Here is a 17,516-nt window from a genome sequence, read left to right on the forward strand (position 1 = left end):
CCTGATGGTTAAGACACTCACTGGAGGAGGGGCATGTGGGGGGGAGAAAAGTTTCTGAATCCCCCTGCTCCAATTAATATTTATATAAAGTTGAACAGCTTCAACTGGAGAGAGCGAGCTGCCTCAGAATACTCAATAGCCTGGGGATTGGAGCATTCACCTCGGACAGGGGAGACCTGGGTCGACGTTGTTGCAGAGGAGGAGTTTGAACCCATGTCTCTCACTTCACAGGTAAGGATATGGCTATATGTGCAGATGTAGAGCGCTTTGAGTTAAACCAGCCTTCGCAGAGCATAGTAGGGAAAGCACTACAATCTGTCCACACTGACAGCTACAAACGCACTGGCGTGGCCACATTAGCAGCTCTTGCAAAGGCCACAGAGAGCAGTGCATTGTGGTAGCTATCCCAGCATGCAAGTGGCTGCAACGTACTTTTCAAATGGGGGAGGGGGGTGGAGTGTGACAGGGAGTGTGTTGTGTGTGTGTGGGGGGAGAGAGAGGGGTTTTTTTCAGACAGCAGCAGACCCCCCCCACACACACACACAGCATTCCACAGTAATGGTTGCTTTGTCTCAGAGCAGATAAGCATGCCGGATGTCAGAAACGGAACTTTGAAAGGGCATAACCGCATTCCTACAGTGAGTTCAAAACAATGAGAAGAGTGGCCACTTGACTTAAGGGGATTATGGGATGTTTCCAGAGGCTGATCAGAGCACAGTAATGCAACACCTCGTTCACACTGACGCCCAGGCATTGCAGCCAAGGCGCAACAAGCGTTAATCTTTTGCTGAGGTGGAGTACCAGGAGTGCTCTAGCCGTGGAGTCAGAGTGCTCTATGTGCCTTGCCAGTGTGGACGGGTAGTGAGCTAGGGCGCCCAGGGCTGCTTTAATGTGCTCTAACTCGCACGTATAACCAAGCCGCAAGTTCCCAAACCACTGGGCCAAAGGTTGGGGGGCGGGGGGCCAGCACAAACTCCTCCTCCTCTGGCCAGTTTGTGAATTTAGCCATTGAAAATGCTCAGAAACAAACATTTTGTTTGATCCAAAACTGACTTTTTCAATTGAGTGAAAATTCTGAAAAGTTTCAGATTCTGTTCAGGTCAAACAGAGTTTTCCTGATTTTTCAGAACTGCTACCGAAGCAAAAAGTCAGTTAGTTATTCACCCAGGTCTACTTCCCAGTTTTAATTTTATACAACACTTCTGTGCTTCCATGTTACATGCTACACAAGGTATGACTGATCTCAGGCGGTAACAGATTTTTAGAGATCTCCCTATGCACTGCAGTATAAACGGACATCTTTTTAACTGTGAACAAAAAGTGAATATTATGATGCTATTCCTGTGCCTAAAGTGGTAGCTGCATGGCAGCCCAGCACCCTGGCTCTGGATTGGGGTGGGGAGGAGCGGGAGTGAATTTCACTTGCCATCCACCCCAAATAGGAAGGCTTCACATTCATGGAGTGAATTTCACCCTGAGCCCTCAGCTGTGATTTTCTGGTCAGACAGTGGCCGAAGCCTCTGTGTGAGGGTTTAGCCTCTTACAGTCAGTGCCTTGTGCCAGTGAGTTAGGATTTATGAAACCCAAAAGTCCAATAAAACACTCATATACAGACTGAAGTCTGCAGAGGAAGATTCCAAGCTAGTCATCATGTGTCAATCATTAGCTTTAGGTTACTATTATCATCATCATTATACAACTACATGCTCAGCTAATGCTTTGCAGCCAGAGTTTTGGGCATGTTCGGCCTGATTCACCACTCCATCATACGAGTAAACCTTTTGAGTCCATTGACTTACTGAGAATTAGGGCCCTTGTGTCTTGAGCCTCACACACAATTCCTCTGATAATTTGTCCTGTCCGTTATTTTCAGAGAAACTTCCCACCAGTCTCATGAGTGACTATTAACTCATTTTTTCCTTCACTGTGTATAAAGGCCCTTTGGCATGACATGGCTAATTTTAGTAACGTTTGTTCTGTGTAAGCCATTTTGTCTTAGTTATCTAAATTAGATAATTGTATCTGTCAGGGCAACTTTGTGTGCTTTATCACCCTGCTAACCATTAGGATTGACAGTGACAGTTCCGTCCCAGTGGAAACCCTTAACTGGGGAAGCATTCTAAAGGTCATGTGTTGTTACTAAAAGGAAATCAGTTCTCTAGACATTTGTTGGTGATTAGAAATACTCTTGAGTACGTGCTCTAGATTGGGAGAAACTGTAGAGAGCCCTGATCCCAAAGACACCCATAAATATGAGGGTACTCTCATACATCTTCACATTCTCCCACCAGAATTCCATAGCCTGTATTTGTGAGAGCCAACAATAGCAGTGAGTGCAACGAGATGGCTAGCATGGTCTTCCTTAACCCCATGAAGCAGACAGCGACCTCACTGATCATCAGACAGACAGCTGATAGTACCTGTTTGATCATCACTGTCTGGGCTGGATTTGAACCCGAAGTCTAGAAGTAGATCTGCTGCCCATCCTTCTACAACTGTGCAGAATAATACTGCAGCATAGGAAGGGACACTGCAATGTATTATTCCCAAAGGTATCACCTTCCTGTGGAAGCACTCATGGAACATTACAGCATTGGAGGCATATTGGTAAGAAGGGCTGTATATGTGCAGCTAGAGACAAGTAGTATCCCACAGGCACTGTAATACATGCACTAGATCAGGTGTGGCCAAACGGTGGCTTGTGAGCTGCCCGCAGCTCTTTGCAGTTAAAGTGCAGTTCGTGGAGTAAGTAAGCTCCCCTCCCCTCCCCCCCCCCCCCCCCACATTGTCCACCTACCAGACTGGGTTGGGAGAGCTTGAGGCTTCTGTCCTGCGGAGAGGTGGTGGAACCAGGGGGCTTCTGCAGAGAGGGGTCTCAGGGCTTTAGCCCCCTGCCCCAGCATGCACTGTCCCACAGGGCAGGTTGTGCGGGTCTTGTGGCTCTCAAACTTCTGAGGGTTATCATAGGCAGCTTAGAGGGCCAGAAAGTTTGGCCACCCCTGCACTAGATGGTAACTTGCTGATAACATAACAGTCTAAGAAATGAGCTCATTAGAGTTCCCTTTTTTTACACTTTGCTTGATCTTACCTTGGTTGAGTAAGACCCAGTCATGATGCTGTTCTTATTCAGCATGATTCCATGCTTCCCCAGACCTTCCAGCTTTTCAATGTTTGAAGTTACATTTTATCACTGTAATTTACACACATTGGTAATAAGGGGAGGATGGCAACAAGCATGCTTATCTCCTATACAAATATTTTAACAAAGTCAGAGTCAAACGTGAGGAAAATTTCTGAGATGCACATTTCCTAGTGGTTTTCACTGGTGTTGGGTACTATTAAGCAAAAACTGGATGACTGTGGAATGTAATGTTACTGGGGTTTTACTTTTATATCTGGGAGAGGCCAAACTGCCCTGTTTGAGGATAAACAGGGAATTTTCCTTTTCTCCTACAATGGGGGGCCTAATTCTGATCTCACTTGCATTGATGTAAATCAGGACTAACACCATTAAAGTTGGTGGAATGATATGGATGTAAAAATGGTATGAAAGCAGGATCAGGGCAAAAAAGGTTTCTTAAACTTGCATCATGACAACTTAAAATGTTTGTTACCCCCACTCTGTGGCCTGCTCCTGGCTCTAACCAGCTATGTCACTCTGGAGCCCACTGCCAGAATTACTAGTGACAATCAGATATATATTGTTGGGGTCTGACTGTACAGTGAATGGGTAGTAGGTACCGGGACAGAGTCATTACTCCAGCTCCCTTCAGGCAACAGGTCATTTACAAACCTTCCTCCATTTATTCACCTCCAACTCCAGCTTAGAGCCTCTATTCCAGCTTTCACCCCTCTTCTGTGAAATGACTCAGGGGCTCTGACAACCTCTTCCCAGTCAAACCCCAGGGCCTACACCCATCCACTCAAATGGCTTCAACTATTACCTCATTGCTGGTGACTCTCAAACCAGCTTTTCCCTCTGGGCTGGTGTCCCTCTGCCCAGTGCTATATTTCAGCAAGGTCTCATCCTGGCATCACCACTTGGATAGCTCGCCAATGACTCTAGTTTAATATGGCTAAACTTGAACTCCTTATTTTTCCCCTTAAACCTTCCCATCTTGTCACTGTTGCTCCCACATCCTCTTGGCTGTTCAAGCTTACAATTGGGGGATCGGCTTTGATTCTGCCTTCTTAATCTGCCAAAACATCCAGGTCATGTCCAAATTCTCCATAGCCTATCAAAAATACATCCCTTCCTCTGTCCTGACAGCTAGGGTGGTTGTCCATGTCCTCCCACCTTGATTACTAAAGCATCCTCCTCTCTAGTCTCCCTGATGGCCATATCAGACCCCACCAGTCCATCAAAATGCAGCTCCAATTTACCCTTCTGCCAGTTACTCCTACCATGTCAAGCCCTCCCACTCTGAGCCCGAACATGGGCTTCCCATGCTAAACACATATTCTCACCATCAGAGCCCTGCACAGCTCCACTCTGGCCTCCCTCCCTCATCTCATTTATCACTTTCGCCCCATGGATGCAAGTCACGCTACCCTGCTTGTCCCCTTTTCTTCCCACCTATCTCTACTGAGACACCACCCTCTAGTAATTCCGAGCCTTCCTAAGTGTTTGAAGATGCCCAAATGAAGTGATCCAGCAACAATGACAGTGAAGACTCACCTCCCAGTTATACCTCCCTTTAGGATTCCAGACTTTTGCCCGTCTGCCTTTTTTGTTTGTGAGCATTTCTGGGCAGCACCTGGTGTCACTGTGTCAGGTGCAGGGCCAAGAACTGTCAATACTTTACAAATCATCTGGTAGCAATAATTAGGCATGCTTCATCACTAGAGAGCAAAGCAATCCCTTTCGCACACTGAGGCACAGAGTTCTACTCAAATGTTTTGGGTAGGCTATTAGTCTTTCAGGATGTTGAATAACTATTACACTCTGTTATTGTGATGTTGGCTTCATTCTATATCCTATAATCAGAACTCATATTACTGCTTCAGATTATAAACCTAGTAAAGCTTGACCAGCTGAACTCATTGCAGAGTGGCATAAGAAAACATCCTACTGCAGAGGCAAAAATAAGGTAGACCTTCCTACAAACCTTGAGGAAAGGATTGCAGAAGTTTCAGTAAGAGCTCTCAGGAGGATAAAAGAGAAATCCCCTTGCACATACAGTGTTCTACATGCCCTCCCCCACCTACCCCAACAGGAGAATGAAAAGCAAATGCCAATTCTACTTCTAGCTGTTCTCATATGAGTAAAACAATGAAAAATCAATACCTGTGTCTTGTTAACTTGAGATGTGCCAGGGGTCAGGGGAAGAGCAGCAGATATAGTGGTCAGAGCCAGGGTTCACAGTCAGGCCAGATCAGAGACAAGAGGCAAACCCGAGATCAAAACCACAAGTCAGATGCCAGGAGCCAAGTCAGGTCAGGGCACCAGGAAGTCCAACTGGGGGAAGCAGGCAGCACAAGGTACGCGGTCCAGAGTAGGTAACTGCCAGTTATTCAGAAAGCTTCCTGTGCCTGTTGCCGGTTTCAGTAGGGGCAGCAGGCCAATCGGCTGCTCTGGGACTCCGCCAATGGGATGTCATGGGGTGGAGCCTCAAACTGGGGCTGGGCTTCATGGGTCCTGGGTCAGCAGCTCTTAGCAAGCTGCCAAGTGGAAGGCTGGAGCATGGCTGTGCCTGTAAACCCCATGGACCTGGGTTTGAGGCCTGTGGGTTATGACACCAGGTACCATCTTTCAATTTAAACATTGCAAGGAAAAATTCATGCATACATTTACCCCAGTTTTCTTCATCTGGCTCATCCATGTTCTCCTTGTGGGACTGGCTAGACTATGGTGGAGTCTCAAACAGGTTGTGGCTCACAGCATGACTACTGTGTCCTCCTCCTCACTGTTCATAGCAGGGGGTCTCTGACTCAGGCTCCTCGGAGGTTTCCACCTTGGTCTGTGGGTGCTGGTGGTTTCTCCACCGAGTATGGCATGCAGCTTGTTGTAGAAGCAGCAGCTCCCCAGTGGACCACCAGACCTATTGTTGGTCTCCCGGCCTTGTGATGTGCCTTGCGAAGCTCCTTCACTTTCATTTGGCACTACTACTGCTGATCTCTGTTGTACCCCTGTGCCTGCGTCTCCTGCGTAATCTCTTCATATACGCCCATGTTTCTATGGCCGGTCCTTAGCTGTGCTTGCAAAGCCTCTTCTTCCCATGGGCCCAGGAAATCCAAACCTCCTGTCTGCTCCAAACAGGAGTGTGTCTAGTGCATGGAGCTGACACGGTCATTTGGGCAGTAGCGCACAACAGAGGTGAGCTGCTAGATGTGCTCGCCAAGATGAGCTATCAGGAAAAGGCATTTCAAAAACATGCAAGAGGGTTTTAAAGTGTGGGGGATGGCTTCTGGTCTCTGTGACCCCTGAACAATGGAGTTTACAGTTGTGACCAAAGTGGTCACAGAATTGTGGGACAACTCCTGGAGGATTGTTAGGGTTGACACAGGTGACACACCTTTCTACACTTGCACTGCATCATCCTCTGTAGGTCAACCAGGGCTCCATGCCATTCAGGGAGGTGGCTTTACTGTGTTGCTGTAATGGGATACTTACATTGCCCGGTGACAAATTTGAATGTAGATTCATGCACAAATAGGTCAACGCAAGTCTACTTATGTCCACCTAACTTTGTAGTAGACCAGGCCTTGCTCTTTTACCTTTGCTCTAGGGAACATGACTAGTGCAGTTCCAGGTTTACTTGGTCCTGCCTTAGCATAGGGGGCGGGGCTTGATGGCTTCTTCAGGGCCCTTCTAGCTCTACATTTCTATGATTTTATGACTCAGTGGTGACTAGGAGTTTGAGAAGTACACTTTACATTTGGAGACATACACATCAGTTAATAAATTCAAGGCACATCTGAATTTTTCTAATCATTAAGACACGCTTGAATCACTTGTGTTTTTTATTTAAGTATTCATTCATTTTTACCCGGCTCCCAAATCTGCCATCCTCCTTAAAGTATTGTTTCAGAAATGACACAAACAGGCATTCCAAATAGTGTCATGCATAGGACTAGAACATAACCCATGTGGCTGGGTTTATTTTTCTGTAGAATGGAATTTTACTGTTACTTTTGATTGGGATATTAGTTATATTTTCCCTTGTAATGCAGGAGATCTGTTTTTACTGCACGACTGTGATAATGTGCATGCCAGCAGGCTGAATTCTGTTTTCTCTACCAACATATCTACACCAAAAAAGAGCCCAAGATAAAAATAATGTTCCTTACTTCTTGTGTTATTCTCATATAGGGCCTGATTCTGCAGCATTTACTCACACTGAGTAACATCACATTAGTAGTCCCAATTAACTTTAATGATGTTTCTCAGCACACATAAAGGTTAGATACTGTGTGGTGATGAGCAGTGTAAGAGGGCCAAAGGGCCTAAGTGGTCTCCTGTGACTTGATAGTTTTGTTCAGAATTCTCTTCCACCACACACACAGCTGAATGTTCTGCAAGTCAGTTCCATTTAAATGCCATGCTGCAGTGTTTGGAAAACGTTGCAGTATTAAGAATCAGTGAACATGCCTCAGATGCATTTTTTGCTGAGATTGAAGAACTTCGGCAAACAAAGCAGGTTCTAACTCTGGAGTCTTATTTTTCCCATAACAAATTAACATTATGCAGATTTTCCCTTCATCCAGTGAAATGATTACATTCATAACTGGACTGTGTTAGTATTCAGGGACCCCAATATGCAGTAAGAATTGGGCAGATAACAGAGCTTACATACAGTATATTGGCTTTGTCATTACTCATCTATCAGCCAACTTCCCTTCAATGGGTCAAAAATAGGATTTAGCATTGAAAGGTACTGGCAACATTAACCATAGCCCAAATAGTACATTATTCCATAATAAAGCTGGTACAATTGGAGCTATGGGTGCTAAACACCTCTGAAAAAGTAAGTCTTTGTCTTCTCTGGACTTTTATTTGCCCCTCTTTGAAAGATTCACTTACCTCCCAAGTGTGCGTATGGAAGTGCTAGATAATTTTTATTATAATCCCATAAAAATGTGGCTTTTGTCTGGTTTCACCAGCAGAAGTTTTTTGCACAACGGTAGACCACACAAAAGCAAACTAATAGAAGGCACCAATCCTCCGGTTAATGTGATGGAAATCCATAGAGAAGAAATGTGTAGGTGGAAAAACTGAGTAGTTTAGATGTTTCTGAACTCTAGTAGCCCTAGACCAATTCTGTTCAGAGGGCTGTCTCCAAGGTGTGAACGGTCTGCATCTTCTTAAAACAACATGGGTGAAGAAAGTGATCAGATATTGCTACATAAAAGAAAGAAGGTCTCTTTCAGTTGAGCAAAAAAATATATGTAATCTCCGTTCACAAAATAGTGTGACAAGAACTGAAGACTCAGGGTGGAAACTGTGGTCTAATTAGAAGAAGAGAATCACTGGGGCATTTATGAACAGCGAGTCAGAAGGTTCTGCAGCACTTTTGGGAGAATCTCCTCCTTCAGTTCAGGTTCTGCAGCACTTTTGGGAGAATCTCCTCCTTCAGTTCAAACAGCAACTGCCTGCTTTTGCACAGGTATTGCTCCCACCAGTTTAGTACCAGGCCACCAATTATGTGATTGTTTCATAGGTGTCCTTGTATAAACTCAAGGTTTGCATCTTAGTTTTCAGTTTACACTGAAGAAAATGTAACATAGGAGTATGGCTTTAATTACCGATTGCACAATCAGGTTTTTATATATTTTCCTGATCTTTCATGTCTTGCATTATGGGCTATGACAGAGCAATGAAATCACCTTCTTTACAGAGCTGCATAACATAAGGGGTGAAACCTCAAAGGAAAAATGGAATATGGCAATCTTTAAGGAAAATCCGTGTAGCGAGAGTACATTCCAACCAGACATGATGGGAATTATGAGCTGTTAATACTTACAGCACATTTTAGTCTCTAACAGGCTAATGGAAGGGTTTTTTTGGTCAGAATTCATGTTTTAGCAAGAATTAATTGCTATCAACAGTAAAATCACATAGACAGTTCTGCAAAAGCTAACTGGACTGTGATTTGTATTTGTACGTGTTTGGCTCTGAAGGCACGTCTTCTGCTCCTGTACCTTCTTGTTCAGGACAGGAGAGGCTTCTTTATAGACATTATTGATAAGAATCTGTCTCCAGATATCTTGTAATAAATGGGAAATGCTATCACAATCCTGCTTTTGCACACTCAGGGTTAACACATTTATTGACTTTTAATATTTTTCAAGCATGCGGCACAATGTTATTTAGCTGATACATTTCATTTATCAATTAATAAATTGGATTTGGACAATTGGGAGAGCAGCTGGGAAAGTGATGCACGTTAAGGCGCTAACTGATTCAGTAAGAGAGATTGGAGTGTAACATTTATAATCTAATGATTACAGACCATGGTAACTAAACTGCTGGGTGACTGTAGATTAATACAGAAGGGGAACATAATTGTACAAAGTATCAGCTAAAACTTCCAGCAGTCTTGGTCCTGACATCAAATAATTTCCCCTGGCCTCACAATATGGCTCATTTTGGGGTGACATGTAATAAAGAACAGGAAGATTGTTCTTGCTTTCAAAAAAGTGGGTGACTGAGCTTTATATAATTGAAACAAGGCAATCTGTAGTGAGAGACTGCAATTTCTGCTGGGAATTGAATTGCTGGAATTCACGTTCCTTTGAGTCTAAAATATCTAAATTGCACTAGGTTAGTGGTGAAGGAGAAAGCGGCTGGTTTCCTTCATTCTATAGGTGTGGGGGAAAAGAATCTGCTCTTAATCCCAGGAATTCTCTTACTCAAAATGATCCAAGACCCTTGGGAGAGATGAATACTGTGGAGCTCTTGTCAGCCCCAGAGTGAATTTCCCTGGTGGAAAGTTGTCCTTTGTTCATGATGTCATGGTCAAATGGAACCAGAAATAAGAAACACGAGAAGACTGTGAACTTTTTGAAACATAATTATATGTGTATCAAGTAAATTTAGGATACCAGGTTTTCATCTCCCCGACCTTTGCTACTGAGTTAATGAAAGACCTAGATGAATCCACTTTAAACATAAGCTTAAAAATACCCATGAAATCCAGCCTTCATTATATCCAACCACTTGGTTGACGTATTGGCAGTTACCATCAAGCATATATAATATAATTTTGTGATAAAAGCTGAGTTTATAATGTCTGTCGGTTAAAATTGTACAGAAAAATACTATTAAATACAACATTAGGATTCTGACAAACACAAAAACGGAAATTCTGGGAAGGGGAATTCTGATTTGAAGGTGACAAAGCTCCTCTAGCTCCCAGCGTAGCCACAGGAGACCCAAGTATTTGTTGCCCGTCATTCCACAGTAAGGCTGAGGTGTCACTGGTGCCCTGAGCCAAGGTTTTATATTTGTGACATCATTCAGTGTGCCAGGGAACACTGGCACCAAAGAGCTGGGCTTGTGACAAATAAAACTCAAACATTTCTCTTTTAGTGGGTTTAAATCAAACATTAATATTACTGGAGTGTTGGTGCACTCTGGATTTCCTAGGAAGAAGAAGCAGACAGTATTGAACTTGCAGTGCTGTATTTCATGTTAGTAGAGTAATGGGTCTCTATAACCATGAACTGGAATTATTTTGACATTGCATGGGTATCTATTGTTTCCCCATTGTAATGGCATTGGAAAAAGGTTTGTAGTTTTCAGAAAGTTTTTACTTACTATAGATCTAACGAAAGATGAACTTCCTTTTTTTATGTACTTATTTCTTGTATTTCTCGCAAAATGCAGAGCTGCCAATATTTAGTTGTAATTTTGACAGATATTGGTGTTAATTCCATACATTCCTGCAAGAACTTCCACCCCTTTTGTGTGTGTGTGTGTGTGCGTGCGTGTGCTTTAAGGCTGTCTACTGATTCTTCAGATTGTATAGAATAATCCTACACAACAATTTCCGAGACATGTATCGAAATCAATGGATACAGGATTTTTGCCTTTTTAGCATAACAAGGAAAAGAAAAGACTTTGGCAATAATGTTAACCACTGGTATTCATCTTGGAGGAGGCACAGAGGCCATACATTTCATATATTTCAAGTACTGAATAACCTCCATCCGGGAAATGTATCCTTTTTTTTCTTTTTTATTTTCGTAATCCTGATCCTGGAGCATGTGGGGTAAGATGTCTATTAATAGAAGAAAAACTGAGCTGAGTTCCTTTGTTTTATGTATTGTAGGTTAGATTTTGGTTTGCCTGCGTACATTGCTTAGGGTCTCCCAGGTGACAAGAGAGTCTCCTTCTGTGTTCCTTAATATGGGTCCTCATTTCTAGAACCTGATACTTGTTAGCAAACTGTTAATTTCATGTTGTTCTGCTTTTTTCTAGTGTGCCTTTATTGTAGGGTGGGCAGCCAGGACTTAACACGTGATACAAAAGAAGAGAGAAGGTTATTTAAATCTAGGTTGATGCCTTTTCCAGCAACCATTTGTCTGAGGTGTTTTGTTTTGTTTTGTTTTTTAAGTAGTAAAGTGTTTTGTTTCTCTATAGATCACCATGAGAAACTCATGTGAATAGTGTCGTAAACATTTATAACGTGCTACTTCTTTAACTAGTGCATGAGTAAGAGAAGATCCCGAAAGAAGGAAAATGTATATTTTGCAATTCCATGTAAAATGTTTGTTGAAGTGGCTTAAACTAGCTTTAAAATTAGAAAAAAGAAATCTAAACTGACAAGTTCTGAAAAAAAGTTTTGCTTCAGTATGTCTAACATGATATTAATCTCTGAGAATTGGATGTACAATGGAAACATGGATAGGTGCTGTCTTCAGCATCATTTGAATGACACTGCATCATTTACTGGATTCAGCCATGATGGTGAATCCGGGAAGCATGGAGTAAAAGAACTTTGAAAAAAAATGCTGAAATGAAACTTTTTCTTGTGGTTAAATAACCAGCCAGTTGGAACTGAGTAGTGTTTTCTTAGGGTGGCAGAACAGTTGGAAAAACTGTTGGATTATTTTTGGCAGTGGCATGAATATTATAACTCTATCATTAGTGTTACTAAACTGACAGGCTACACTGAAAGGGTTATTATTTTACTAGTACATTCTTACAAAAATATAGTTTACTCAGTTCTATAGCATGAAGATTTTGTTTGTAGGGTTTGATGTAATTTAACAAATTCATGTAATTGTAATTTGCCTTATTCTGAAATTTTCTCTGTAACAAACTCCATACTGTAGACTGTGGACCATAATCTACATACAAAAAGAAAAGGAGTACTTGTGGCACCTTAGAGACTAACCAATTTATTTGAGCATAAGCTTTCGCATCCGATGAAGTGAGCTGTAGCTCATGAAAGCTTATGCTCAAATAAATTGGTTAGTCTGAAACCAATCTACATTCAGTAATGAATTTGGACATTGGCCACCTCATCTTATCAAAGTGATGCAAGGTCCTTGATCTGTCAAATCAAAAGGCTCCAACAGTCCATGATGCTATCCTAGCTGCTCCCACGTTTAGTTAGTGCAGGCCCCCTGCTAAAAGTGCTTTGGAAATTTTCAATACACTATTAAAAAGAAGTAACTTTGCCTTTTGATTTTTTAAGAGCCACACTATCAACCAAATCCCACAACCTCACTTCCTGATGTGCAGCTCCTATTAATGAAAATTGGGGATTGTGCAGGTGGAGCCAAAAGCATAGTTTGACTCTATGGATTTGGCCTGTGAAATTTCAGTTTAAAAATAACTTGATTAAAACAAATTCTAAAGCTTCTTTAATGCCTTGGTGCCTGGCAGATGATCCTCTCACTCGGTGCACCCACACTATTGGAGCCTAGTTCTGCCACCTTGACTCAGATTGAAACCGAATGGACCACTTGCAGAGTAAGGTCAGACGCAGTCTGAGGGAGGTTCGCACAATCAGCCACCGAAGAAATTAAACTGGCCAAAATTTACTTTCCATTGACTCCAGTGGCATTCATGTGTGAAAATTAAGCATGTGCTTTCGTGCTTTCCTGTTCTTCAAGGCCAGTGCCCGCAGAGCCAGAGAGCGTGTGCTTCAGGCAACTCCTATGCCATTAAATTAGCAAAAAAGTCATAGTTCAAAGAGCCCTGCAAGGGAGCTTCCTACCTGCATGCCTGCTAGGCCTTGCTCCCGTGCTCCTTCTAACAATGGGGAAAGGTTATTTGAAAAACTTTTTTTCTGCATTATTATTGACAACAATACTTTTATTCCTCTCGCAGAACCCAGACTAGGTTGTACAGAGATTCTTAGCTGTGCAGTCAGACTGGCCTGATGGCATGCTGCATCCAACTTCAGCTCAGAGTCTGGAGGCAATAAAGACCTTGCCAGGGAGCAGCTTTCCGTTCAATACACCCAGAGGTAAGCGTAATAGTAACTGCTATATCAAAACAGACCAAGTCTAATTACACCAGCCTCCTGTCTCCAGCAGTGGCTTGTACCAGCTGCCTCAGAGGAGAAGTAAAAGAATAAATAAATAATAATACACGTGATCAACTGTACAACAAGGTGTGGAAAGAGCAGATTTTTTCTTAGCCCAAAGAGTGATCAGTTTATACTCTGAAGCTGGAAGACCAACAGATCCTGTCATTTTTACTGTTGCCACTTCTTTGCACTTAATATTCTTATTTTGTAAGCACCGAATTTGTTATGACTCTTGATAAGTGATTTTCCTCAATAATATCCTGTAGCAGTGAACTCCCAGGTTACCTAAACAGATCATTAAAATTTTTTGATTAGTTGCCTTTTAATTTCATTGAGTCTTCCCTTCTTCTTCTTCTAGCAGATTACATCATTTGTGGGAAAAGTTTACTAATTACTGTATTATAATGGAGGTTTAGCCATTCTGAAGTCACATCTGTTATGAAGTACTCTCCATTGCAGTGTTTACATTTTTAGTATTGAAAGGTTTGTGATGACCCACATGGCTATATTTGCAAAGAGGTGTCCCTGAATTTCATGCCTAAAGGTTGCAACTCCAAAAAACCTCTTTGAAGCTCAGATGCAGTTGGCATACACTTTACACATTTTCAAAGAGCAGCACTTAAGAGTCAAGTATGTACTAAGCACGTGAATGGAAGAACAGAAACAGACCTTGTGGAATGGCCATTTCCGTAAGATAGCAAATCTATATTCCACATACTTCAAGGCCTGAAATTTATTTTGCACATACAATTAACTGTGATTGAGGTACACATTGCTTTAATCCTCCATCTTCCATTTCCCATAGACAGATGGAGAGATCCAGTTTTGAAAATGTTTTCTCAAGGTTAAAAAATAACTACCAAAAATCCCAAACAAATAGCTTTGTCCTGGTTAGTCCTACCTCACACCATGCTGCCTGCAGAGTATTTGCTACAGTGAAGAGAAATATGGAGCAATGCAATTGTAAAGTTGGGGGCGGGGCAGAAAAAATTGGAGATGGTTTCAATTTTGTGTTAGTAGGTTAAAAGCAGACTACAATGATGTTAGTAACTGTGTAATAAAAGAGCTTGAGGAAGGGAGATAAATCATTCTTTACATGTTGCTGCATTTTAGTGAATTCTGAATCACACAAAAGCAGAACACAGGCTTTTATTGGCATCACTAAGCTCTCTTTCCTATAGAAGGAAAGTATAAACAAAGGGTCTATATGTAAATACATTTGGTTGAGGCTGCTGTGGGGGCGTTTAAACTACGCCTGCAGACCTTTTTCAATAACATCTCTGTTGAAAAAAGAAAACTCTTTAGAGATGTTGTGAACCATCTGACTTTAATTTGAGTTGGAGAACTGGAGGTTACTCGTAGACTCACATGGCTATAGTGCTACTCCCACCTCCAAATTCCATTTCCTTACACAGACGATGCCTGTGTAGCACAAGCCGAATGTGGGAAGAAGGCAGCCTCAGGCCCTACTAAATGAGGCTAGGTTTGGAATGGTGAAGATTTTCATTCCAGCAAGACCTGCCTCTCTCTCCAACATTCAGTCTCCACCTAATCCAGTGTGGTCACTGCGCTGAGAATTGCTAAAGTGGCTCTTGGCCTCTCTCTCTCCCCTTATTGCAGGGACTTTCGCATCACTACCGTCTTCAGTAACTCCTTCCATTTGGCATCTTCGGCTCGCTTCTTGAATCCATCAGACCATCCAGTCCTGCACAAACTCAGCTGGTTAGTTCTATCCAGCTCTTATCTCAGATATCAGTTTTCTCATAGGCTCCTGAGTTTTCCATGAGATCCAGCAAAAGCATAAAACACTAACTAGTATTCTAGTAATCCTCCCAATTTTAGGCTAGGGAGAAAGACTGAGCAGAAAGGGGCGGGGGGAGCTTTAGTAATAAGTGATCCATGTCCAGAAAAATATTAAAACATTATGGGAAATTAGAGCTAAATTGCAGAGTTTGAATTTTCCCCTGTGAAACCATGTTTGTCCAGTCAGTGCGTGCCTGCCGGACATGCAGTGAAATCCAAAGCCAGCTGAAACATGTCAGGCAAAATGAGACACTGAGACAGGGGAGGAGTCTGGCTTGATAGTTTTTGTTCTGTTTATACCGTCTCTACTTATTAATGCTTCGCAGGGGAAATTCAATGTCTGCCCTTAAGTGCAATTTCAGATTATGTTTTGAATGTCTCTCTTATTCATAGGATGCCCACTACTGATTCATTACCTAACACACGTCTGTGTTGCTTGATGCAGCTTTCACTGTCACTGGACTTGTGGCATAACGTTGTTCTTGAAGAATTTTTAGAAATTGATTTTACATTTTTCCACACCCAAACAGATGTGCATATTCTCCAGTTTCCAGAGCGACAAGCCCTGGCCTTGTTTCTCTATTCAGTGACGTCTGTGGAACTTGAACTTGATCATGACTGTCCGAATAAAGAAGGGTGTTTCTCTACCCATAACTCCCAGTGCTGTGCCCAAAATGGCCCCAGAGTGGCAGTAGCCATTGTTAAAGAGCTTGAGAAAAGTATCAATGGAGATATGTACTCCAGAGAACATCTTCTTATCCTATGGTCTCCACATTAATAACCCCAAACAAGTGCTTCATATATAATGTTCTAATAACAAATACCAAAGGAATTAATTATAATCCAGCCATTATTTCCTTGGATTCCTACTTTATTAAGCACATTAGTGCTGGTTGAATGAGCTTTTCTGGAAGAACATCTGGGACTCACATGAATACCTGATGAGATCTGTATGATCAGCATTACAGTACTAAATATCCAGCAAAGTCATTGTCATTAGCAGCATTAGATCAGTAAACCCCGTCAAGGTCAGAGTGGGCACTTTTCATGTAGTACAAGTGCTTTCGGTTCACGTCCGTGTCACTTGTAGTAACCCTCAGTTTTTGTTTCATTCTAGGTGCATAGCGTAATGTCCATGCTGTACTACACTCTGATTATAGCTTTTTTGCTCGGCATACAGGCAGCACCAAAGTCAGAGGACAATGCTCCATGGGGGTTTCCTGCAGGACCCACCATTCCAAATATCCATCGGACTAAAGCAAATCCCAGTCCCAAGGCAGCTCCACACACAGCCAATCATCACCTTGCTGGGAAGGTAGACAGTAGAGAAGCTGGACAGGCAGCAAACATCACTGTGGATCCAAAGCTTTTCAGAAAGAGACGATTCCGATCCCCTCGGGTTCTGTTCAGCACGCAGCCCCCTCCAGTGTTAGGGGATGGACAGAACATGGAGTATCTGGGCAGTGCAGATTCTCTTAACAGGACTATTCGAACCAAGCGGACTGCTCATCCTGTGCTGCACCGGGGAGAATTCTCAGTTTGTGACAGCATCAGCCTGTGGGTTGGGGACAAAACCACAGCTACTGACATCAAAGGCAAAGAGGTGACAGTGCTGGGAGAGGTGAACATTAACAACAATGTTTTCAAGCAGTACTTTTTCGAAACCAAGTGCAGGGACCCTAAGCCAGTCTCCAGTGGGTGCCGGGGAATTGATGCTAAGCACTGGAATTCCTACTGCACCACCACGCACACCTTTGTCAAAGCACTGACAATGGAAGGCAAGCAAGCAGCCTGGAGATTTATCCGAATCGATACCGCCTGTGTGTGCGTGCTCAGCCGGAAAACAGTGAGACCCTGAGATGGAACAAACACTCATGCCCACATCCTCCCATTCCCCCTACCTCAGCCTGTAAATTATTTTAAGTTATAAGGACTGCATGGTATATTTATAGTTTATACAGTAAAGAAAGAACCTCGCTATTTATTAAACTCTTTTGGAAACTCCTTGTGTGTTGTGAACTTAATTTAATGACATAATAATCTTTTGGAGAAATGTTCATCTCAGCCTTGTCAGTCACAGAGCTTGGCCATTAGAGTACTGTGAAAAACAAACATTTTGCACTTTTCATCTCCCCCTCCCTACTCTTTGCCACAAAAAGCCAATCTTCACAGGCAAAACCTGCCTTTTTGGTGTGAAAATGTGGCTTGTTCCAGAATGTTATGTTCTTC

The 17,516-nt window shown here is 42.6% G+C and overlaps 1 protein-coding gene across 2 annotated transcripts in view; it reads left to right on the top strand.

The window, feature by feature from the left end:
* NGF (nerve growth factor) overlaps window positions 1–17,291 on the top strand; it is a 48,138-nt gene extending 30,847 nt beyond the window's left edge. Inside the window, exons 2-4 of one of the 2 annotated variants that reach the window (XM_075121957.1) lie at window positions 13,283–13,421; window positions 15,105–15,206; window positions 16,405–17,291. In XM_075121957.1, coding sequence (XP_074978058.1) covers window positions 16,417–17,145 — 729 coding nt within the window. In that variant the 5' untranslated portion in view covers window positions 13,283–13,421; window positions 15,105–15,206; window positions 16,405–16,416 and the 3' untranslated portion in view covers window positions 17,146–17,291. The remainder of the gene's footprint in view (window positions 1–13,282; window positions 13,422–15,104; window positions 15,207–16,404) is intronic. The other variant, XM_048826996.2, reaches the window with a different exon arrangement.
* The last annotated feature ends 225 nt before the right edge of the window (window positions 17,292–17,516 follow it).

The sequence above is a fragment of the Caretta caretta genome, chromosome 21, assembly GCF_965140235.1.
Source record: "Caretta caretta isolate rCarCar2 chromosome 21, rCarCar1.hap1, whole genome shotgun sequence".
NCBI lineage: Eukaryota > Metazoa > Chordata > Testudines > Cheloniidae > Caretta > Caretta caretta.